The sequence below is a fragment of the Pyrgilauda ruficollis genome, unplaced genomic scaffold (genome assembly GCF_017590135.1).
Source record: "Pyrgilauda ruficollis isolate IOZ18807 unplaced genomic scaffold, ASM1759013v1 scaffold96, whole genome shotgun sequence".
Taxonomy (NCBI): Eukaryota; Metazoa; Chordata; class Aves; order Passeriformes; family Passeridae; genus Pyrgilauda; species Pyrgilauda ruficollis.
This window is the reverse complement of record NW_024531710.1, coordinates 1,634,576-1,659,955: the sequence shown is the minus strand read 5'-3', so window position 1 is coordinate 1,659,955 and position 25,380 is coordinate 1,634,576. Positions and strand designations below refer to the sequence as shown.

At 41.9% G+C, this 25,380-nt stretch overlaps 1 protein-coding gene across 1 annotated transcript; it reads left to right on the top strand.

Moving 5' to 3' along the window:
- The first annotated feature begins 369 nt into the window (after window positions 1-369).
- Window positions 370-13,370, top strand: CRABP1 (cellular retinoic acid binding protein 1). The gene is made up of 4 exons (XM_041489747.1): window positions 370-611; window positions 1,083-1,261; window positions 3,935-4,048; window positions 13,040-13,370. The coding sequence occupies exons 1-4, from the start codon at window positions 542-544 to the stop codon at window positions 13,088-13,090; spliced, it is 414 nt and encodes a 137-aa protein (XP_041345681.1). The 5' UTR covers window positions 370-541; the 3' UTR covers window positions 13,091-13,370.
- Window positions 13,371-25,380: the final 12,010 nt, after the last annotated feature.

Below are 25,380 nucleotides of genomic sequence, written 5' to 3'. Positions count from 1 at the left end.
AGACCTGCTGGCTGTCCCAGGGAGCAGTGCTGGGGGCAGGTTGGCAGCTGGGAGGCCCGTGCATGCAGGGGCTCGGGGTGAGGTGTGATGGGCTGCTGTGCCTCGGCCCTGCCGTGGTGGGGTCAGCCCAGTGAGCCTGGAGAGACTGGCGCCTGCTTGGATAGTTCTCTGCCTTCCCTGCCTGCCTCTGGGGCTTTTCATCAAGCCCTCACTGTCCACCTCATTTGTCGGACAAGTGGCAATCGGGCTCTCGTTCTTGGGCAGCTGTGGAGCCTGCAAGGCAGGCGGCAGACGGTGATAGATGGAGAGGGCAGGATGGATGGATGGATGCATGGATGGATGGATGGATGGCCATAATTGGGAGGGGGCCGGCTGTCTGGCGGTGTGATGCTGGCCCGAGGGAAGGGGTGGGGGACCGGGTGGGTGTGCCCGGCTCTCCCTGCCGCTGCCGCCGCGGTCCGCCCCACTCACAAGGTGCCTGAGCCGGAGAGCGAGCAGCAGCGCCGCGTCCCCGCCGCCCCTCCGCAGCGCCCGTCCCGCCATGCCTAACTTCGCCGGCACTTGGAAGATGAAGAGCAGCGAGAATTTCGACGAGCTGCTCAAGGCGCTGGGTGAGTCGCGGGGGAGCCGGGCAGCGCGCCGTGTCCCGCAGGAGGGGACGCGGGGCGGCAGCTGCAGCTGCGCTCCGGTGCTCGGTGTCTCCCGGGAGAGCTCCGTGCGTCGGCCGCGGGCAGGAGCTCTCCCGCCGGTGCGGGGCATGGCTCAGAGCCCTACCCGGGAAGGGGCGGTCGAGGCACGGCACGCTCCCCGCCTCACCGACGAGCGCCGGCGGTCCTGCCCGGGCAGCTGGGCTGCCGCCGGCTCGGCGTTCTGCCGCAGGGATCTCTGCGAGAGCCCGCGTGTGCCGGCCGTGCCGAGCCTGCCGGAGCGCCGCCGCTCCCGAGCGCCGCAGCTGTGCTGTGCGGCTACGCGCGCTGCCCCGGCCTCTCACCCCGCTCCCCGATCTGTGTGCGATGCTGGGCGAGGTCAGCCCAGGGCACGGCTGGCGACTTCAAGCTCTGCTTCCTCCCCGCTTCGCCCAGGTGTCAATGCCATGCTCAGGAAAGTGGCGGTGGCAGCCGCCTCCAAACCTCATGTGGAGATCCGCCAGGACGGGGACCAGTTCTACATCAAAACTTCCACCACTGTCCGCACCACTGAGATCAACTTCAAAATCGGGGAGCGCTTTGAGGAGGAGACGGTGGATGGACGAAAGTGCAGGGTAGGAGGAGAGCTGGGGCATGTGCGTATGTGTGTGGGGTGTGTGTGTTAGCAAGTTCTTTTTAGATGGAACAAACACATCTGCTGCTGGTGTCCCCAGACAGTGGCATTGCTGCCCTCCACCCTCTTCTTGAAGCACTCCTGGGGGTTCTTGATGGTCACCACTTCTCTTGTCCCTCTTTTGGGGTAAAACTGAAATCTCAAGGCAACAGGACATGACAGGTCCCAAAAGCAGAGTTCACGTGTCTGGTTTCCAGCTTGGCAGGTTTTAGTTCTTCTCTTTTTGCTTCCCTCTCCCCTGAAGACCTCAGCTGCAGTGAAAGCTCTCCCCAACTTCTGTCCCTGACACAAAGATGGGAAATGGTGGAGCAAGAGAGACCTCAAGAGTCGGGATTTAGGGCACAAATCTGACATAGTTCTAGATTGAATCAGATGAGTTCTCAAGCAGGATCACAGACTGTTGGTTGGTTGGGGCTGAAATCCTCTTTCACACTCTTGCCAAGTGCATATGTCCTGTTTACTGATGATAGCTCTTTAATAGTGTAAGACAGGCTTTCAGCAGGTTTCATACCAGCCACAGTTATACCCTCTCCTTGAGCTGAAATGCATTAGAGGGCATTCCCTGGAGTGTTTTGGGCTTGACTCTGTGTGTGAGACCCTGCTCCTCTACCATTGTAGCCACTTACGTGGCCGTGGAGGAGGATTTAAGTCGGCAGCATCTGACACCAGGTCCTTGCTGGTGTAGATATGTGGGATCTGAGACTTGGGGAGCTGGACTGTGGTCACAGCTGCCTTTTGAAAACCATTATTGAAGGCATTGGTTAGTTATGCTTTCTTCAGACAGTTTACTCTCATAATTATAAAGAAGTATGTATAAGTATATATAAAACTCTTATAAAAGAAATACAAATAAAGATTATCAGAAGGTAGTCTCAAATGAGGATCCAGTTTTAAAAGTATCCAATGTTGGTGAAATAATCTACTTTCCAAAATATGATCTCTCCTAATTCTTGTGTCAGCCTTTGAGACCGTTTTTATCACTAAAAATTCAGAACTTACTGTCTTCAGTGCAATTGCTGTCAACATAAATTTATGAAAAAGGAAGCAGATTCTGGGAATCAGTGAATATTTAGACCATCCACTTGCTCTCTAGGATGAGTTATCATATATTTAACAGTTTGTCCAGGAAATGTCGCAGCCTTTGTTAATTTATCTTGTTCAACAAAAAGTGTCTTCTTATATAATGCATATACAATAAATGTGACCCGCTTGCTGGAGAAGGATTTATTGTTGCAGATGGAAAAACAATAATTATGGCTGTAAGCTATGAAAGTTGGAAAAACCTGAAAGAAATTGGTTTTGTGAAGAAGTAAATTTTTTCCATGTGTTATGAAATTATTTATAGTCCACTCTCAGGAATAAGTTGTACTGCTGTGTGAATATAACCAAGATGTGGCCACAGAGCAGAAACTGACAGATAATAAAATAATAGTCCAGAATGTAGTTTGCAGTATCTGGCAGAACTGCTGACTGGTGATAGATTTTGATATACTTTATGGGGTGGAAGGTTTTGTACTGCCAACTAACTTGATCCATTGTTTGTGCAGACAAAGAGGGCATCATATGTGGTTGTACTTCAAGGCACAGCTTCTATAACCGCCATTTGAAATGGCTTGTTAGTTTATAAAATCTATTGTTTTGAAAAATATTTAAAAAGTAAACAGCTAATTTTAAATCAAAGTAAAGGGTTTTTCCCTTGGAAAGTCTGGGAAGTGTTAACTTGAATTTGGGCATACATATGCACACACACATGTGTATATGTACATGTATATGATCACAGACTAATAAATGTCTCCCCTGTGTAGTTATAAAGCTTGAACATTCATTACAGGGCATCCTTCTGCACAGCTGTTCCGTTGCACTGTGGAGTAATAGTTCAGAGTGAAAAGCAACAGAGTCAGGGCTTGCCTGTTTGTGAAAGTTTAACAAAATCCTGTAGTTTCGTGTTCTTTTATTTTTCAGTGGTGTCATTGTCGTTATTCAAATGCTTTGAAAAATGCCCAAGGGTATTTCAATCGCCAGACTCACAACCTTAAAAAAGTAATGTCACAAACACTTGAATTCTGACAGCATTTTTTAAATTTAGCTGTGATTTATTCTAGTTTGTTAGCTCAATATGTTTAATACACTGTTAACTTGGCACAGTGCCATAGAGCAGGAAAGATTGTAGGTGACAAATACTGCATTATTTATGACTACAACTTGATTTATGCAATTGTTTATGCTTTTACTCTTAGGGGACACTGTAGTGATAAATAACACGTCAGATCAAATAATTTTTACAAAGATGCTTGGGAATGTAGACGCTACATTAGCGTGCTCCTAAATTACACTTTCCAGCATCAAGCATTTGATGGAAACTGAGTGTCTTCACACTGAAAAGACACATTTGCAATTACTTTGTTACTAATATATTCCTCTTTCCAAAATGCCCCGTTACACCTTAATTTTTATTTCACCACTTTCCGCTGATTACTTTTTTCCTCTGCCTTTGACTGTCTATGTGTTACTCCTTTAGTGGAGCAATTATTCTCACTACTGCTCATTGTTGTCTCTGTCTCATGCTGCTGGGGAATATAATTAATGTATTTCCTAATGGTTTTCTTGCCTGCAGAGTTTGGCCACTTGGGAGAATGAAAACAAGATCTACTGCAAACAAACTCTTATTGAGGGAGATGGTCCCAAAACATACTGGACTCGAGAATTAGCTAATGATGAGCTGATTTTGGTAAGAACCTTGAACTCCCTCAATACCTGCACCATATTAACAGGGTTTTTTGTTACCACACAGTATGAGTTACTATTTTTTCTTAAATCTATCTGGAAGACTACCATTTTTATAATCTGCTACCTTACAATTAATACATTGCTTTTTTTTCCTTTTATTTTTAATTTTTTTTTAAACAAACGGATATATATGCATGTTCTGACTTGCATTTGATTGTTAAAACTTTTACCATACTAATACTGGTAGAATAATCACAAGTTGGTGACTTCTGCTCTGTAAATTTACAACATCATCAAAGAATTTGCTTGATTTATTGCAGATTTTATCTGGTGAAAGTGAGATCAAGGCATTTGACCTCATTTCTGGAGAATCTTCTTTTTAGGCATGTGCATAATACTGCTTCTTATCCACGGTCACATGGCATGTAGCAGGAAAGACATGCATGTTGTTAGTATGCTCTAATCCCTCCTGTTCATGAAAAATACGTAATTTCACCCCATATCTCTGCCACCTTCTCCACTTCCCCGATCACCTCCAAGTCACATTGAGAATTGCCTTCATGAGTTTCTTAGAAATACAAAGATTTGCATGTTTGCTGCCAGCCAATATCCCCGCAGTGGTGTGTGAACTTCCATCTGGCAGCAGGGTGACTGTGGGCATTCTGAGCAGCGCCTCTGTAACCGCCTGGCTGTGCCCACCCTCAGTCACACACAGTTTGTTTATTCCAATTGTGCTTACTTCTGTTAGAATTCTCCCTGCTGCATCTTTCCTCAGTAGTCACTCCAGATTAATTTACCAATATCTGCACCTGAGTAAAGACACAGTAGCACAGTTCAGCTCGAGTTCAGAATCATTTCATTGCACATGTTCTAACTAGTGAATTCTGGATAAATAGTTGATTAGATTGTTATGCCTCATCAGTTTGGACATGGAAGACAGGCTCCTGGAGTGGTGGATAAGAAAACATCAAAGCAGGGAGGTTTTATTTCTAACTATCACACTAGCTAAACCTCTGTACTTTAAAAAACAAACGGCCTCCCCAGTGTTTCTCTAAAGCAGATGGAGTTCTGTTTTTAAGATTGTATCTGAAACAAAAACAGGACCCAAACATAACCAAGCATAAACAAAAAGCTTCTAAGGTGTTAATATTATTCCAGACATCTTGGAACTGTTCACCCACATGAGGACGTGTGCTGTTAGTGAAATCACACTGATTTCTAATGAATGAATACCCCAGTGCTGCATAATTTCTTTTGACTCAACCACTGGAATTCTTTATATTGTCACAAAACTTTAGGAGGCAAAGTACTTTGATATCTTCTTTGCATCTTTAGATGAAATGCAGTGGACAAAATATATTCTCAACTATAACTTTTCCAGCTTTCTAACAATACATTTCTGTAGTTTATTATTTAAGCAACAAGCTGAAGAGGCAACTGTTAAATAAAGTGCACTGCTGCGAACAAAGCAAGAAAGCGCTCATAATACAAATGCCTCCTGCTAGCAGCAATGTGAACTTACCTGCTGGGGAGGAATAATGAACCTGGGTAAGAATCCAGAGGGATTACAAGATTTAAAGCCATCTAAGCTTTTTTCTTGTTTAATACAGTCTGTTGAACTTTTGTGAATTAATTATTTTTCCAGTTAGGATATAAATTAGAACAACTTGCTTCTTATTAAAATGTTTTATGGGAACTCAGAACTTTCAATAAGTTGGTTTCCTGGTTAATTTCCTTGCCATTAGAATATACATATTTCTTTTAATCTGTGTATGTGTAGATTCAACTTCCAGTCATTACATATTGTGTATAAAAGAACCTAAATAATATGCCTAGAATTTGTTACTGCAAATACTCCTCTTAACACCACTGATCAAGCCACCTCTTAGAAGAACTTTCTGGTTGTGAAGCTAAACCAATGGAAAACCTCGAGTCTTTCATTATAAAGAAAGCTTTCATTGAATCATTATTTGAGTGCTTTTTAACCCTGTCCAATTTACAGATTTCCCTCCTAAACTAAGAAAACCAGAATGGCATGTACTGTTTTGCTAGTGGTCTAGCACCTGATGTTACAGTGATTTCCTCTCCCTACTCCTATCTAAAATGATCCTGATTTATTTGCAAAGGCTTTGTTAACTCTTTTCTGGTTTCCGTTTCCTCAGACCGATCCCCTTCCCATCTCGGGCAAGCTGGAATTACATTCATTGGTTGCAATGTGTGATTTTACTGTGGCCATGATGAAAATTTGGTATTTGTTTCCAAGTGATCCAGATCATTCTCTCTGCATTTTTACTATTCAATATGATATACAGTTTCATTCTCCCACCTCTTTGAGCAGAGTGACCTTTTTTGCTTAAGTATTATGGCAATAATTTGTCCTCAGGACAAGCATTCTCAAACCCTCATGGCATTTGATGGGACTGAATGTACAGATCTTTTAAATATGTGTGTTGGAGTTCAAGATCTGACAGCCAAAAGCTCAGCAATGAGGTGTTTCTGGGAGTAAGGGTGGTGTGAGACCTCTGGTCCTTTGCAGAAGCTGAAATGGCCCTTCTGGGGAAAAAACAAACAAACAAAAAAAAAAGGCAAGAAAAAAAAAAAGCTGAAAATTAACCCTTCTGGGAGGCAACAAAAGGTTCTACTGGTTGGAGAGAGACAGAAGAGGATAAGCTACATTTTCTTTTCTGTGGTCCCTAATTTTAAAGCCCCAGAACATTCCTTCACAGAAATGGGCTTTAGAAGCTAAACTATTGAAGGGATTGGCTGAGGTGTGTTCAGCAGCTGTAAAAGGGAACAAGGTAGGAATAAGAGCCCTTAGTGAGATGACTCTATTGATCTCTTGCCTGTCCACTGTGTTTGGGTTTTTCATCACTCCAGTGAACAAAGATTCCATATTAGATTAATTTATTTCATGCTTGGCAAATTTCCTTGGATCTGAGTCTGCAAACCCCCACTTATATCTTACTTCTTCAAAGCCAAGATCACAGTGAGAAGAAGAGATCTCTGTATTCTTCTTTTAAAGCCCTTTGTCAGTAATCAACCACTTTAAAATGTTTGTGTGTTACAAATTAAACTTAAATCGATTTCTTTCTTCTTCCACCCTCAGAGCTTTCTTAGGGATCTTTAGGACCAGAAATTAATTCTCATTCAGTTTTGCTGTCCATATTGCTTCAAATATTTAACAGTTCCTGTCTTCACACTTCTCAAATCTCCCTGCTTACCTAAGGAATGTTATTTGTTCCTCTGCTCTCTCTGATGTGCTTCAGTAAGGCTCTGCTTCTGTTTCTCTATCCAAAAAATTCTTTCAAGAATTTCTCAAGACTCCTTATTCGCTATTAGATGCAGTTGCAGAGGAAACCAAGAAAAGTCATACCCAGTTTAAAAGAAGTTGCAAGAAAGAATGTAAACTGTATTAGACCGAGGCATGAATTGAAGAAAGGCTTGGGGTAACAGGCAGGGGGTAAGAAATTAGTTTTACTGTGTTAGTATTGGCTCCATAAATGTTGGAGTTTTGCCACATAATTTTGATCTAAAATGCTGCATTGCTTAGGGGATCCATTTGTTTATGGTATTTTCCTAGTGTAAGGATATATTTTTCTTTCCAACCCAGCATTATTAAATAAAATGCATTTATTAGCCCATATAATTTAAAAAAAAATCAGTGTTTAATTGCCATGATTACCACAGAGCTAAAATAGAAACAATCTTTCTTGCATCCTGGCAGAAGAATTCCTTATGTCCTTCAAAGATATTTCCTTGGAGTAAATTGATGGTCTTGCAAGTCACATCATGTCCTCTGGTACACAGATGCTGAGAACACACTATTTAGTAAGCAAAGGTTTCCTTTTCCTTCAGTTGCCTTCAGGTCTCCTTAGCTCCTTGCAGCATGGAGAATAAAATTGCTCTTATGAGTAGTTAAATAATATTTGGCTCATGCAGTGACAGAGGTAGGTCTGAAGTCCTGTTAGAAAAAGAATTCTTTCAGCCAAGGAAGGGGAGGATCAAGTTCTGCTTTATAAAAAGATGGTCTGAAAACTAGAACATTGATCTAAAACTAGAACATTGCAAAGAGATCTTTTATCAGAGCTGTTTATTCTAATCTCATCTGATGCACTTGCTGGGATTTCAGCGCTGCATTTTTAGAATTACTGAACAATGTAGATAAAAATTACATGGAATGTGCAAGCAAGGGAGGATGGAAAGGATAGTTCCCCACCGAAGCCCACATTTATTTGTCTTGACTGCATCTTTATATTGTATTGTACTTTAGGATTGTAATGCATACACAGAGTCAGGATATCTGTATTTACAACTCTGCATTCATAAACTAGCTTTTGAGCAATCAAGATCAGAATATAACACAAAAAATATATATTTCTTTTATTTGTTTGAAAATTATGACCTGGAATTAAGTGCCTTTTCTTCCCTTTGTTATACTCACAATGTTTTTGTTGCTGTGTGTTTTTGTCAGGGACATTAATGAGCTATCAATCACTTATGTAAGTCAGCAGAACAAAAGATCTGCTCTTTGCAAAGTTGAAGGATACTGCTTACAAATATTGGCTATTCAAATGAGACACATTTATATTCAAACCTTAGGTGCATTGCTGCTTTCATGGCTGCTCATGCCTCTATCGATTTAAGTTTAATTTGTAACACACAAACGTTTTAAAGTGGATGATTACTGAAAAGGGGCTTTAAAAACAGCCTCTGACCACATTTTACACAGTTCACCTATCACACAGGGGTTCTCAGAATCGATTGTAGCAAGGGTCAAAGACCAGAACATTGGTGGGGGTTCAAGCATGGTTTCTATTCTACATTCCATCTTCAGAAAAATCATGCCATAGTTGATTAAAACTAGTGAACTGTGGAGCCTAGATGAGCAAGCGAACATTTTTAAATGATTTTGCTGACTTCTGAAATGAAACATAGTATGTGAAAAGGGTCAATGCAGATTTGGAAAAAGATTTTGCAGCAGAATGCTGAAATGTGTGATGTGCCTCAGCCTTGTATCAAACAGTGTCTAACTATCTAAGTGTTTAACTTTTCTGTAACTTTTGGAGAGTGATCTTGTATAAAATCAATTCTCAAAAGAAGGGTCTAGTCATATCAAGCTCAGAAGGAGGGGGTTGCTGCTGTTCCCATTAAAGCAGCCTTGACAGAATTTCAGAAGCCTGTAATAATGCACACGTGTGTGTTGCATGGGCCTAATGCTTTAATTTACTCTTTACCATGAGCAGATTTACAAGGGGGCTTAGGGATCTACAGTCCCTGCTCACTACTACAGCCTTGTCTGGATCACATCCCAAACAAAAAAAGAAGCTAAAGCCATTTGCATTTTGGCTGCACCCAATTCTGAATGCAGCCTTTTGTAACATCGCTTGTAGCTTAGATGTCCTCTGTGCGCTGGCTTTTAACTATAACTGGGAGATACCATTGTTTCAGATCTCTGTCATTCATTTGCTGCATAACTTTGAAGAAATTGTATAATATAGCAGTGCTCAAACACAAATACTGACATTTAGGCCCCTTGAGAAATCATCTAATTTTGCGTGATGCTGTCAGTTGATATCCTGAGGAACACGAGGTTTTGAATTGGGTGATTTGCTATTAATAGCCAAGCTTGAAAGTGAGGGCTGCACATTCAGTGACTATGGCCTTGTAAGGATAACCTTTTTCTTAAAATTTTGTGGGAGTCAGGAGGAGAATGGAAATAGACAACATGTCTTTGTTGTGAAGATTTATATCTTTATTCTAGATAACATGGAAGTGTGCACGTGGACAAAGCCTTTTCTGAGGATTCATTTAAGTAATACTTTCTTTTCTCCATCAGTTTGCTGATGGAATCCGTCTTCCTTTTGTAAGTTGCCTCTGCATTTTGATCAGTCATGAGCAGATAAAGGGGTTTCTGCATACACTGGCAGAAGTGATCTTTCCCAGGTGATTGTTTTGATGACACTCTTCCTTATACTGTGTGCTCCACTTACCACAAAGCCTCCTCAGCATTTATAAAGAAGGCCTTCAAAAAGCAGATTTGCTCCTACAGAAATATATTACTGCCCTGTAATTCTCTTTTAATCTCTCATGATGTCAGTGGTCATCAGATTTTGAGTGAACTGAGAGAGGTCAATTTATTGGATTATCCCCCCTGCACAGGGCTTTGTTTGCAGTATGCTTTTGGACTCTTAGCTACAGATTATGACAAGCTAAGTGAAGAAGACAATTCTGTAATTTGCAGTGGTTGCACATTATAAATCCTATTTTAGATTTAGATAGAAGCCTTGCCTTGTAACATTTTATGAGGTAAGTGGGACCTTTCCAAGCCGATGAGAAGGTGGTATTTGAAAATCCTCCTGTTACATCTGAATTACATCCTGTTGCATCCTGCTGTTACATCTGAATTACAATTTGGTGGCGTTGCACTTTTTTTCAGTTGCTCTGATGCAACTTCACCATCAAATAGCCAGGATTGCTCATTCTCTTTTCACTTGGAACTTCTACTGCTTTGGGTCATGGAAATCTTTAAAGTCTGCCTATTGGAACAGGAACTATCACTTCTTTTGTGTCTAGAATTAAAACCATAGACACTAAACTGCTTTATCCTACCACCAAATACAAGGATTTAAATGTGAAGAATAGAGGAATAACACCCTTTGTATTTGGATCCTCCCCTGACCTTGTAATTGTGCTCTGCATGATTTCTATCTCTTTGCAATCCAGATTTAAAGACATTATTGTGTTAAATTCTAGTGGTTTTCCAGACTGTGGGAATGGTGTGTTGTGGAGTCCTTGTGTGTAGCAACTGATTTTTTTAAATTTGGGTTCCCTGAATATGTTCATATTTTCTGCACTTGATTTTTGTCCAGAGTAATTTGAATGTAGTCCTTTGCCTGAAATTTTTGGAAGTCCAGAAGTCTAGCTGGATGCTGGAAGTACAAAGTGAGGATCCTGCATCCTGTGTCACAAACATGCTGAGTTGTGATTCTCTGAGTGCACAGCAGTCTGTGGTGCTGCTACTCACCCATACTACTGAGCTTTCCCAGAAAGTCTTATGTCTTTTTTCTTCCTCCACAAATTTTAATCTTTATTTCCACACTCCCTCCTGTAAATCTTCCAAGGAAGCTGCCAGTCAGACAACACTGGTGTCTTAGGAGCAAGCTCTGCCCAGGAGCACAGTTTTAGAACTGGACACTGCAATTTCAGAAGCTCAGACCTACAGTGGCTCCCTTGCAGTATGAATAACATCTCTTTGCATCTACTCTTCCCCGCAGTGCTCCTTTTCAATAGAACTGCTGGTCTGTTCTGAGAATAACTGCTGTTGCTTAGCTTTAGGGGAAGGAGTTTCTCTCTTAACTTGCCTGGAAGAACAGACATCAGTTTGTCAGAGAGGTTACATGAGTTTTGGCAAACGGCTGCTGCAGCCTTTCTCAATAGAATTGACTGATGTGACATCCATTCCCACCTCACGATGTGGCTGCATGGCTGTGCAGCTCCAGCTCTCAGACTGGGGCTGTGCCAGCTCTGGGAGAGCTCTACTCAGGAATTGTTTTACTACTGTTTATGATTTGTGTTGAAGGAGCAGCAGGGGACCCAAGCCTCCCTGTGCTTAGCAGTGCCTGAGTGTGAAAGACAATCACTCTTGCAGGGATCTCCTGCAACACAGAAAACCTTAAGCCCTGGATGGTCTTGACTTTTGCTTCCTCTCTCTGGCAAAACTCCTGCTGAAATAATTTTTCCGTTGTGGATCATTTGGAAATGTTGAAGGAAGCCATAATAAGAGTATTTGCAGCTGGTGCTGTGAACATTAGAGAACTATCCACATCCTTTAATGCTCATTTTCAGGTGTATTAATGTATAATCTAAAAGTATATATTAAGCACTGATATGATATTGATATGCATAAAAACAAAGTCAGTATCTCCAAAATACTAACAGACTTGTGTCTCCAACAAAGTGAACGAAGTATAAGTCAGAGTCAGTTTTAAACCAAGTCTTTTCAAACTATTGGCCAAAACAGGTGTAGAAAGCATTAAAACAAATAGCCCAGCTGAATTTTCATAATGCACTGGGGTAGTTCTTAATGCATGCTTTTCAGTGAGACCTTGGCAGTGACCACAGCCAGACATCCCACCTCAGACCTTGTTAGTGCTGAGCTCAAAACCTTCTGTCTGCATAGCTGAATGTGAAGTTTTTTGCAGTCTCTATTTACTCATGCTTGCCCGTATTGTTTCCTTCATGCTTAATTGCTCAAATTTTAGCTTGCCAGACCTGAAACTACATACAAACACTTTGGGATTCAGGTGGCTTTCTCAGACAGCCCCACAATCACTGTCCTGCCTAAATGTTCTGATAATCTGTAGGACATTCCAGATTCTTCTCATGGTTAACAAACTCACTGGTTAAGGGCACAGTGTCCTGAAGGAAGGCTGTCATTGAACTGCCCACACTCCAGCCTGGAGGAGAGGCTTTGGTACCCCAGCAGGGGCTGTCAGCTGCTTGCAGCAGCGCTATGTTTACAGGTATACATTCTCCTGGTCTTCATCTCTCCTCCACTGACTTCGTTTGCCTGCTTGGATTTATATCTGCAAATATCAAAGAATACCTCTGGAACATGCCATCTGAATTCCACCCTCAGCATTTCTAGTTCAAAGTGCTGCAACTGGTTCTAAATATAACAACAGTACATTCCAAATTCACTTTATTTTATCATGTTTATTTATCAATTCATGCCAAGAAACTACAAAAAAAAAAAAAAAAGAATTTATGCATCATTTATCATTCTGATAAAATCCATCCTGCCTTGAAAAACAGGTCATTTACATTGCATTTCTCTTTCAAATGATTTCTTTCTTTACTCTCATCTGTCAAAAGACATAAGAAAAAGTATTTCTGCTGTAGGACTAGTTACTTTAGTAAAAATAACACTTTGAAATGGTGTTAAATGTTTGCTGGTTCTATGTCTTTTGATTGATTTTTATTTCTTTTCCAGACCTTTGGTGCTGATGATGTTGTGTGCACAAGAATTTATGTAAGAGAATAAAAGCATCAATTTACTTGTCATCTGGGATGAAGTGGAGAACTGTGAAAATCCCCAGTGTAACGAGTATCTGTGTGTGCTGTTACTAAGGCAGTGTTGTATGTGACCGTGTGTGTTATATCTGAACCCAGATCCTCTGTTAAGTGTATTTTGCTTTCAGTTTTCGTTTCAGACACTATTCCTTTCCACTTTTATGCCATCAATTTTCATGTCTGCTTTGTATTTTGTAGTTGTCACTTGCTATGGTTTCCTCAGTTATTAAACTTATTGGGCATAACTCACAGCTGTTTGGGGGTGTTTTTAATTGAAAACCCAGCAGTGCTTTGGTTAGGACTGAAATACTTTTTACCTTCTGCTGAAGTCAATGTGGAGCTTCCCTGCTGTTGGCAGGTGAACACCTCCTAGGGCAACACAAAGGGATGGAGAGCAAGTGGATGGCAAGACCTTTCAAAGAGCTGCAGGCTGCTCTCTTGAACCCAGAGCTCTGCTTCTTTCCTTCTTTCTGTCCTCTCCTTCTTCCTCCTCTCTCTCTCTTGTCCTCTCTTCCTCCCTATTGAGGAATAATTCGTGTATGCTGTGGTTGCTGGGACTGTGGTTAATCTGAACCAGACAAGACAAAGTGAGATATTTCCCCTTTCCTGCTACAGGAGAAATAACATCATGATCATGACTAATATTCATTGTCATCACACCCAAGCACCTGATCAGAGAGCCAGGAGAATCTGACAGTTTACTTGTTTTGGCCATAAAAAAATAAAGCTGAGGAATGCTGCTTTTCTCCTACCTTCTCACCTGTGACAAAGAGAATTTCCAATGGCTTCACTCCCCCTCCATGTTACAACTCTCACTTCTGGTGATTCAACCTTTAATTCTTTGAGCAACTAAGTGTTTCACAAACCAGGGCCATAGTTCAAGAATTAAAAAACCACCACATTTAATGTATTTATTCTGGCTCAGAGTTCTGGCTGCAGCACTATCAAGTATTAGATTCAAGCTGAGCAGAGATTCCACTAATGAACCAGATAGCCTTCAGTTCTTCAGCCTTGGAAGTGTCTGGAGATTGAGACTAGGAGCACTGCTTATTTCACTGCAATATCCAATCTTATCTGACCAGCTTTTATTTTTGCAAGAGTAATTTTTCTGCTCCATGTCACACAGTAATACAAGATTTTTAAGAGGTTCAATATTAGCAGAATATATGCCCTGTTCACTGGATTCTGCTCACTACTCACAACAGGAAAATAGGACCAAAACTTACTCATCTTGGGACATCCATGAAAAATTACTCTGTCTCTTCATCCCTCCCATGGCTATGCAGAGAAATCCTCTTTGACAGGATTGCTGAACTGCCATAAAGAGATCAGCCTGCAGAAGCACAAGAGGAGAGAAACATACAGTGTTTTCTGTCTCCTCTGCTCTGACAGGTCATTCTTGCTTTCTCTGCCATCAGCACTCAAGATACCATATTGCACCTGAAAGGAGCAATCTGAAAGGGGATTTTTTCTTCCATGCTCTAACCTTAAGCCAAATCCTTTTTGTGAGACCTTGGTTCTATTGATATCAATTAAATAGAGTGCATGCTGGCCAACACTGAGACAGGAGCTGAAATTAGTTCACTGAGGTTTGGATACAGCTGAGGCTACCCCCCGTAAGAACGAAACCAAGACGGAGGAAAACTGGACAGGGATCTATCTTTATTTTCTATCTTCTTTTAAGATTCAAATTAAAATAGTTGAGTGTTTTGTTATAAACTAGTTCCACTTCAGGAATATCTGGATCTGCTTGTGCAATCAGCTGTGCCAAAGGGACTCCAGAAAAAAATGCCAGGCTTTGAGCTTGCTCAAAGCTTCTCATGGATGCAGACAAAACTGTCTTGCCACATCAAGGCTGAGCAGTCAATAACACTGTCTTGCAGGACATGTTGGCACAAGTCATATCCCAGAGCACCAGGAGCCCACCAACACCACAAAGGCTTTGCCTCTACCTCCAAGAAGTTGTGTGGTGGATGTAGAGGCTGGTACAAGCTGAAGAAGCAAGTAGTAGAGACAAAGCCAGTGAGTAGCAGGGCTGTTTTGCCATTCCAAGGAAAGATGCCACTCTTAGCAATTACCTTTTCCACCTGTGTCTGAAACAGCCCTGATGCACAGTTTGTGCGGGTTCAGCAAGGTATTGGCATGGGCCTCAAGCTGTCCAAAGCCAGTGAGTGCATTTCATAGAAGCAGCGATTGCTGTGTTTTATTTCTAGGAAGGCTCAAGCTAAGCTGTTGGGCTGCTCAAGCAAATGTCCTTCAGAAAACTTTCCCATCAACTGGAAAATGCCAAATTAGGTTTCCATCCAGTTGGCAATTACAATCCAAGTAGTAAAGCATGAGCTATGTAATGAGCTTGTAGGAGTTATGATTAAAAACAGGCTCTGAAGACGTGAGCAATGCTGAATAACTGGGAACTTTCTTCTTACAGGCTTGAAGCTGTTCTCCTAAGCTTCATTTGCAGTCTGGCGTGACAAAAGTTCCTTTCTTTAATAATTTCAGTGTGGAAGCTTTACCACTTGATTGACTTTTTTGAAGTTATAATAAATGTACCGGTGCATGGGTAAATTCCTATGAACAGAGACTAGAACTGGTCCAGGGTGTTAGTTTTATGGCTCATTGTTGAAAGTGCAAAGGCCAAATTGCATTTCGTGACTCCTCTTGGGTTTAAAAGCCTTCAAATTTAGGCAGTCAAGGATTTGGAGTGAATTTATTGGCCAAAAGCCTTGCAGTTGTCTCCTGCTCTTTTTTTTCATTGCTGAGATTAAGCTCCTTTGGCAACATGGATGTTGAATAATGCCATGGCGGCCAACAGAGACAGTTTTATCCCATTTTTGTGTAAAAAGTAATGAATTCACATGCACACACACCCCCCTAGATGAGGTGATGGAAGCAGAGTAGAGTTACTGTACTGTGTTGCATCCACAAAAATTAAGTTTCGTGATGTCTGAGTGTTAAATGGTTGCTCAGCAGAACAGGGTCCTGAAAGCTTCAGGCAGCTGCACACAGGAGGGAGGGACCTTTACAGGCAAAGGTGCCTGTAAAAGTCCAAAGGAGAATGGAACACCTAAGGGTTACATAAGTGGTTTGTCAATTATTTGACAGCATGTGATGTCTGAAAAAGCTCCCAGGGATTTTGATTTCACAGATACTGTTTTCCAGATTCAAGTCAAAGAGACAATGTCTGTGGCTCTAGGTAATCAGCCAGGGACAGAGCCTGGCTCGCAGTTACGTGTATCAGTGGGCAAGCAGAAACTTCCCCTCATGCTTCTGTGTTCTAAGCAACACTTTTGTCACTTGGGCTGGAAACCCTCTGGTTCTAAGCACTGACTGGTGACAAACATGGCCCACCTCTGTCTAGATGGCTGCTGATTGACCACTGGAAGCACCATCCCCCCACCTGCTGTATTGCACATCCCTGTGCCCTACAAGCCAAACTCCTGAGCTCTGCAGGAGCTCAGGTAATGGCCAAAGGACTTTCTGACTGTAGAAATGAATGCATGAAGGCACTTTCCTTGTGAGTGTATTACATACTACTGTTTATGGTTGAGAGCATTTCTCCACACAAAGGAAGCAGAACACAGCCAGCTAAGAAGTGAGAAGTCTTCCTCCTTGAAGTTTAAAGGCTTTGTCTTGCCATTGTCCGAACAGTCCTTGAATGTACAAGTACAAGTCAGTATTCAGTATTATGCCTAAACATGACTTTCTACAGCTGTTTTAGATATCCTCTGTATCCAAGACGTCTGCACAAAGCAGGATCTTCAGGGGAGCTGTACCTTTTTTTGGAAGGACAGCAGCAGACCAGGGACAAAGCCTGAGGGCATCACAGCTGGGGTGGCTGTGACTGGGCAAGTGACTGCCAGCCTCTGTGCCTGTAGGCTTGGGACTGAGCACTGCCCAGGCCATGCTGATAAGAACTGCTGCAGCAAGACAAAGAAAGGGTTTTATGGGTATCTGCAGCAACATGGCACATGGGTAACGTTTCACAACAAGAAGACTTGCCCACATGCGTGGAACACTAGGATCCAGCGTTCTCTGCCCTAAGGCAAGAAGAGTTCATTTTAGGATTTTCCTTTGATTTTCTATACTTTATTCTTAAGCTGCTTTCATAAAACATTTATTGTTTTTCTTCAAGAAAAATAAACATCCTAACCAGTAAATAAATCAGACAGTGAGTTGGAATCAAAATAATCCACAATGGGAAACTCAAATTATGAAAAAAATTCTCAGCAGAAATGTGACACTGCATTGAATAGTTCAGTTCACAAATATCTGTCTCACCAGCTCTTTTTGTTGGGATCAGAGCTGTCCTACTGCGTGCTGTGTGCTCTGGAGACCTAGGGCTGCTTTAGCTCAAGTGATCACTTCTTGCACACTGAGTGCAAAGACAACATTTCTGCTAACAGGAAGCCCCAAATCCCACATGGCTGCAGAATCCAGAGTCTTTGAATATTTTTTAAATTTATGCTCTCTGAGCACTGCCATGTCAGAAGTGGACAACCTGATGCTCTGCTGACATGATTTTGTGACAGGCACACAGTTCTTTGGCCATATTCTCAGAACAAAGAGGAACAAGGAACCTAAACTCTTTTACAAGCTTGAGTAAGATTTACCATTAGAATTTGCTGCATGGTCACACACTGCAACAAGAAAAGAAGGTGGTGAGGCTTGAAATGGTTTCAGCAGCAGACAGTATCACAGTCTTCTGCCAGATACTGCTCTCTCCAGCAAAAACCAGTGGCTCATGAGGAGAGGCAATTCAGTTGCTCAAGCAGAAAAGATGTGACAGCCTAGGTGACTGTCTGAACTACAGATTTCTTAAAAGCCCTGCAGATATGTTCCTCAACGTTAATCTTCACAGATGTTCATGTGGAGCTGGGGGACTGATTTCATCATAAATCTGATGAGTTCACAGAAAGTTTTCAAAGTGCTGAAGCTTTCGTGTCTAACTAGCTGCTGGTGCTGGTCGATAAAGGCACAACTGGAGTTGTAGTGTTCTTACAGAACTGCAGATAGGAGTAGCTATAGTGGGTCAGTGTAAAGGTCCTCTCTCCTCCAGAATTCAGTGCCTAAGACTCTTCCCTGGGACTTCTGGGAGCCTGCATATCAAAGTTACTCAGAAAGATCTTTTGAGCACTAATATATAGTCCATGTCAGTGCTCAGATTCTGCTGCTTTTAAGATGCTGAAACCATTGCTTTCCATTTATCTTGCTGTATCTGGGAGATTTTTAAAATGTTCCATATGTGGAAGTTTGTGTAGAACTGACACCATGCCATAATGATGCGTAGTGAGTCTGGAATATCTAAATAATGATAATAATTTGCATGATCCTCCATAGGGTGTGCCAGGACATCAGCAATGACTGCAGTGAGAAAGCCTGTCTCTGAAGTAAGCACCTAATAACTCTTTTTGCAGGAGTTTTTAACACTGAGCTTAGGCATGTGGCAAGGCTAGAGACTGAGAACATACTGCAGTTATTACGGAGCTTGAAGTCCAAGTTCCTTTTAAGACACGTCACTAGTAATGTGTTTTAATCAGAAGTATTTTAGTGAAGTAAATTGGAAGCATCTGGACCTGACTGGTATCCTGTTCTTTCAAGTGTGATTTACTCCATAATTCCTTTAATGAACTGGATATCAATACTATCTGATGAACAGGAAGAATAAACAGTAAGGATCTGTAACACTTTTTATTACAGGTTATACATTTCCAGTATAGGTTATACAGAAATGTTGCTGTAGTTGATTTTATTGCAGCAACAAAAGAAATCTTTAGTACAGTTCACAGGGCAGCTATGGGAATGGTCAGAGTGCTGTAAAAGGATCTTTTCCAGGGATAGAGCTTTCTTCCTTGCTATTGTTTAAGTAACAGGAGAATTAGTTAATCCACTGATTTCCTGCCAAAGTTTCATCCTCCTGGAAAAATACCTAAGAATACACTCCAGAACTTGGGATGGGGGACACCTTGCAATGTTTCTCCTGACCTCATAGTCAGGGTCCCAAGCGGTATGGGCACAAAACTGTGTTTTCAAGAAAGGGAAGGAGGAGGCAAGAGAGGTGTGTTTGTCTGTGTGTGAAATAGCCATCATTCCACAGCACCTGATTTTCACACAGCTCTAGTAGCCCTAGATAACGATGGACACAGTGCTTGCTTGCTTTTCTTTCAGTTTATTGGAAAGTGACCCATTTTGTTCAAAAGTTATTCACTTCTCCCTGACTGAAAGATAGAGAGATGGCATGACTGAAATACCTCCCCCCAGTGTTGGGAAACCAGGCTGAAATACAGTGAGACATGTACGGGGACACAGTTTTAGCGACAGAAGGAACACTGGACACTCCTGTAGATAGGGTGAATGGTGCTATGAAATGAACCATTCCATTATTTTCCCAAAGCTTTTTGATTTTGCCATGGGGTTGACACTGTGGCACAGAAGATCATGTGTACACAAATAGCTCTTTCCTCGCTCACCACAGCTTGTGCTTAGTGTGTTAGTATGTCAGTGGGGAACACTCTGCATTGTATATCAAAGTCTAATAAATCTCAAATATAATACTTGGAACCATTGAAGGATCTCAGCATAAAGCCCTGAGTCTGTTCCAAGGTAGGGAGAAGGAGGAGGAGAGAAAGGGAATTTATAACTTTTTCTATAACTTTTTTCCTTCTTGATTTTGGCTGAGAAACAAAATTCAAGGAAGGGTTTGGATACTTTGCCATAATTAAAAGCCTGGGAAGAGCTTCTTTGTAGACTTTTTAACTTACAAGCATTTGAGCAAGTTGCTGTATAGCTCCCTAAACTGTTTGACATTTGCTCTTGTTAGGGCAAATTATGGTTACATCTACTTCTGACCTGGATATTTTTTGAAAGAGTAAGTTGCTTTCTACTAAGTTTAAACAATGCAGCATGTGCTAAATGCTTGTAGTAAGTGCAGTGGCCTGTTAAATTAAGCCTCAATTTATTCAGGATATGGTAATTTTATGAATAATTTTGAATAAGTAATTATAATTTTGCCTGAAGCCTGTCATTTGGATGCTGCAATAATTAGGGTGCCCATTAGCCAGATTTCATCATCTAATAACACAAAGTAAATACAGAGGGAAATTGAGGAGAAAAAGTTGGTGTCTTGAAGAAGATATTGGGATAAGAATTTAGAATACATTTCTCTATAAGCAAGACAGGAGTTAACTGTTAAGTTTCTGGAGCCGATTCAAAAGAGCCACAGTGCCAGCATTCGTCTGGCAGGCAGCAGCCATCACAGCTGGATGGCTGGAGGCAGAGGCAGCCCGTGGGGATGGCAGGGGGCCACCACTCTTTGTCCTGGGCACAGCACAGGTCTCCAATGGCAGCCCCATAACATCCAGCTGGTGAAGAGAACAGTTCATACAGCCAGTCATAAACATGAGATCAGTCTCAAGGAAAAGATGAGAACCTACAAACATCACAGTGCTCACCAGCTGGGAATAGTGTAAATCTGCCTCTCACTTAACCAGTCCTGGAGGCATATAATCACCCTGTTACACTGCACTCTGGGCAGCAATTTTAAACTTATTCCTATGAAGTTGCATTGTTGCTTTGCAAGAATTTTATTACCATAGTTACCCACATATATGTAAAGGTGTTTTTTAAAATGAAGTTTTCTCTCTGTAGTTTGGACAAATGTCCCAGTGGAGTCCACTGAGTTTCTGCTCTGTCCAGAGTTTAACAGGAGATGGAAGGAGCTAGCTGGCTTTGGACGGTTATCCATGTCAACAAATTGTGAGAAGGGCTCATGGAGCAACAGGGATGCAATACACAGAGCCAATGCCATTCAGCAGCCCAAAACTTGCTTTTGGTCAAGGAAGCAGCTCTTGCTCCTCCTTTGCCCCTGCCTGAATAGAGTCAAGATATGCCATTCTGGCTGAGTCAAGGAATAAGGCTCAGGAATGGAGGAAAGGACAGGAAGGTGAATGGTCAGGAATTGCAGCCACGAACAGAAGGTGTTTGTGTGGAATACAGTTTTATCTCTTTAAAATAGAAGCAAGGGTGTCCTTACATTTAAGGATGTCTTACACGCTTTTTCACTCCACCTGGCTGAGGTTTCAGTCCTGCAAGTTGTTTCCAGTGCTGCTCACCTGACAGGAAGACGGTTCCGTGCTCAAAGCTGCTTAGAACGTGCTGTCTAAGCAGTAGGAGATCTTGCTGCAAGGCTCAGCAGTAGGAGATCTTGCTGCAGGCTGCTCAGGGAAACTACGGGTGTAGGTATAAAGGATTTCTTTCAAAGTCCATTTGAAGAGTGCCAGCTGCATTTCTAACACTAAAAATAGCAACAGTGCTTTTTCTTATATGTGACTTTCAGGGCATCATTTGTCTTATATTGGTATAACTACTGTCTTCTCATGCGCAGTGGTGCAAGAACAGCCAGAAGGCATTCAGCCTGCATGAGCCTTCACCAGAGATGTTTTCTCCACAACACATGGCAAAGTCCTCTATTGTTTCTGGGAATCTTTGTAGCTTGAATGCATTATTCTGTTGTCTTGTCATCCATGCACACGATAAACTGGGCATTCTTGACTATTGTTTTATGAAACTGTGGCTAAGAAAATTAAATGGCCTTTTATTTTATTTAGGCAGCAAAGTGATTTATGAAAAGACACATCCACTTCCCTGATGGAACGTCCATGTGTGCTTTAAGCCCCAGAGCTGACTGGACTGAGACCATGCCTTTGCCATAGTTGTTACCAATGGTATTACTGGAGTGCACAGGAGGACAGAGCTCCTCTACTGCCCCCAATTCTACTGTGCTATATGCTGAACAAAGATGGTTTGAGGCCCTCCCAAGCTTCAGCCTTTGTATACGCTCTGGGACAATAGTCCTGGGGACAGAAAGACACAGTCCTCTTCCCCATGGGGTTCAAATGATCTACACGGAGGTTGTCATCTCTTAAATTTCAGTTTTGAGCTGGAGGGAAAGGAGGGGGATTTAAGCAGCACAGAAATCATTCACACAGCCTTGCTTCAGTGCCTCCCCTCTCAGCTCTCCCCACAGCAAGGCCTTTCTCCAGAGCTACACCATTTTCACTTCACCAGGTTTTTGGCCTCAGTCTGTGTCTGGGAAACATTGCCCCATCTGTTGGGGATCTGTGTCTCAGGCAACTCTCACTTGCATGAAATGAAGCTGTGCTCAGCTTTATCTGCAGTTACAGCTGAGTGCATCCACCTTAGTTGGGCAGCCATTGGCTGAGGTTGGCTGAGCCTCTTGGCTTCATCTGGTGAAAGGTAAATGACTGAAAGGATGAAAATAGGGTTTTTTAATTGCCAAGCCACTTGAATCAATAGGAAACTCTGCATACTACTATGTGTGGTCTCCATGGACCCCATATGAAAGATGAAGGCAGCTGTGACCTCGCTTCATCACCCTTGCCTGAATCAATAGCTACCAGCTTTTAAGGTCCCAAAAGGTGTGATTAAATCTCTGCTGCACGAAGTTAGCATTTCCTAGCATATAGCCCATTGTCCTCACTGAAAGGACCTAAAAGCCCTTATTCTGTGAGGGTTAATGACCAGATGTCCCTGGAAGGAAACCCATCAGCCCTGGGCCTCAGTGCCAGATATTACTACAGCTGATTTCATTTCCCTTTGCATCCATGTCACAGCTTCGGTGGCAGCGTGAAGCATTTCACTTGGGTAACCGAGCCTGTGGGTGCAGGGACAATCCCAGCGATGTCCTGGGAGAGGACTGGAAAGAGACTGGTGTTATTCTATGATGTTACTCTTAGTATATGAGAGGATGCTTCAGAGGGATGCAAACTCACACCTTTCCACACTTGAGGGTGTGGTAGTGCATGGTTCAAGTCCATAAACGTAGCACCTTCTCTGCAGCAGTCCCTCTTGTGGAGTGAGTGCTTGTGTAAAAGTGACAGTGCCAGCAAGGTCTGAATCAGACTGTCCCCTTGTAATAGCAAGGCTTTAATAATGCCTGAACAGGACAATTGCACTGTCTGTGTAAAAACAGTAAGGACAAGTTTATAGTCTGCAGCAGTAGACGCTTCAGCACCTTTAACAGGAAGGGAATGGGCACTGTACTTTGGAGAAATAAATAAAGAAAATATTGTCTCATAGGGTGTAGGTATATGACACATTTAGGAGACTAATATTGATACATCATTCTCAAAGGGCCATTTCAATGTCACCATTTTCACACAGAAATCTAACAGTACATTCTTTAACTTAAAAGAGCTCTCTGAGTAGCTGCCTTTCTTGTACTTTTCTTTCACTCTGTCTCATTGTTGATCCCAGAGCTCTGGAGGCTGCAAGGATGCTTCACTTCAAGGAAAACACTGACACTGGTATCCTGCTCTCCTCGTGGTGTATTACTGACAGTACAATTGGATAGGGAATTTAGTTAGCACAGTATAACCAGGGTATGTGGTAATTACTGGAGCATCATTATTAGTCTTATGGCATGTTTTTAAAGTTATTAATTAAAGCTTTTATCTTCCTTTGCACATTAGAATTTTGAAAAATATTGGATACCATTAATAAATCTTTAGTCCCTGTAGCCAGCAGCATCTTAGCTTTTGGAGAAAGAAAAGCCCTGGAAATCTTCCTTCCAGGCAGTTGTGCCTTGCAGGTGAGGCTGTGTGTAAGGACAGATCATTAAGGATTTGCTGGTCTGGGATGGAGGCAGAAATAAACTCACATATGCACAGAATATGGAGCACAGATCAATCCAGCCATGATTCAGTTTGAAGGCAAGATTAGTTTCTTTTGAAATGCCATCAGAAAGCATTTGCTCAAAATGTAGGTCACAGCAACAAAGGCTGTGGGAGGGATTGACTGAAGGCAAAAGGAGTGAAGCTGAAATTGCCTATGTTCAACAGCTGTCTAAGCCAGATGTTTGCAACGTTAAATATTCTGTACAACAGAGGTTTGTAGCAATGTAGACCCTACAGTGAGAAGAAATGGAATTGTGCATTTCTATAAGTCCTCACAGTGACCTCGTAACTCTCTTACTTTTGCTATTGCTAAAAGTCTCTGCTTCTCTTCATGCTAAAAGTGTGCCAAACACTCATTTTCACAGCTAGCTCATGTTATGTTTTTTCTAGTGCCTCACTTCCTTGCCCTGAATAAAATAATTGTTCTTTGAGCTCAGTACCTGAACCAAACACTGAAAGAGATTACGATGACCAGCAGATGATGGGAAACAGAAAATTCAGCTAGACTCATTCCACATAAACAAATATTTTGAGGTGCACTGCTCAGGCAAACTGATTAGTTTGCCAGCTGTAGGTAGAGCTACAGAGGAAATTAAAAAGGTAGGCTATGCTGAAAACTGCAGAGGGAAAGAAACTGCAGCAGGGTCACTGATTCATAATGCAGCAGGGAAAGAATGAGGTTTAGACATGAATCTGCTGGGTTTTAAGATTCTTGCTTCTTTGAGAGACAGTCTGTCTATGAGACATTTTCTATATTGTCACGCCAGCAGTGAAGCAGAAACTTCTTTTTTTAACAGGCAGGAGGAGGGGGAAAAGCCCTGCATAAAGCCCAAGCTCCCATAAGTGGAAAATATCATATGTACCTTTTAAAAATCCTTCAGGATGCAGCTGCAAATAATGAAGACAAATGATTCCTTCAAAATAAAGATAATAATGGAAACAGGCTATGCCTAGAATTCACCTCAGCTTTAGATTCTGATGGCAACAAAGGTAGTAGTATAAGGGAGCCTATTAATACAGTAAGAGGCAGAAATAGACAAAAACTGCAAGGATGAAGGGTTACTTAAAATCTCCAAGAGATGTATACAAAAGAGTCTGAAGCAGGAAATTATCAGTGAGATCATGAAAGCATGAACAGTCATGATGAATATCTGAAATACTTTATGACCTACCTTTATTTGCAGATAGAAGGAGTAGCATCTCTATTGCCCTCTGCAAAATGGGATATTTCAGCAAATATCATTAAGTGGAAAACAGTCAGAATGTTTTCAGAAATATTCTTCTTTTTGTCAAGAAACATCAGGCCCCAAATTTCTCCTATCAGCAATGGAAGATTAACTGTGAAAACTCAGTAGGTTTAGGGTAGTATTTCTACTGAAAAAGCATCCAATTACAGAAAACATCCCAGTAATTTTGGCACTCAACAGTATTACAAGAGACACAGGAAAGTTTGTTCCAAGTTCCTCTTCCTGTTTAGATGATGCCATGATCTTCAGTCAGATGACATAGAAAATGCCTGCTTTTGGTAAGAGCTTTTTGGCAGCCTGGACATTCTCCTAATCCCTGAAAG

Excerpts from the sequence above, each read along its gene's own strand:
- CRABP1 (XM_041489747.1), top strand. The coding sequence starts at position 542 with ATGCCTAACTTCGCCGGCACTTGGAAGATGAAGAGCAGCGAGAATTTC. Across the intron at positions 612-1,082 it reads CGAGCTGCTCAAGGCGCTGG|GTGTCAATGCCATGCTCAGG; the intron begins GTGAGTCGCGGG and ends CGCTTCGCCCAG. Across the intron at positions 1,262-3,934 it reads TGGATGGACGAAAGTGCAGG|AGTTTGGCCACTTGGGAGAA; the intron begins GTAGGAGGAGAG and ends TCTTGCCTGCAG.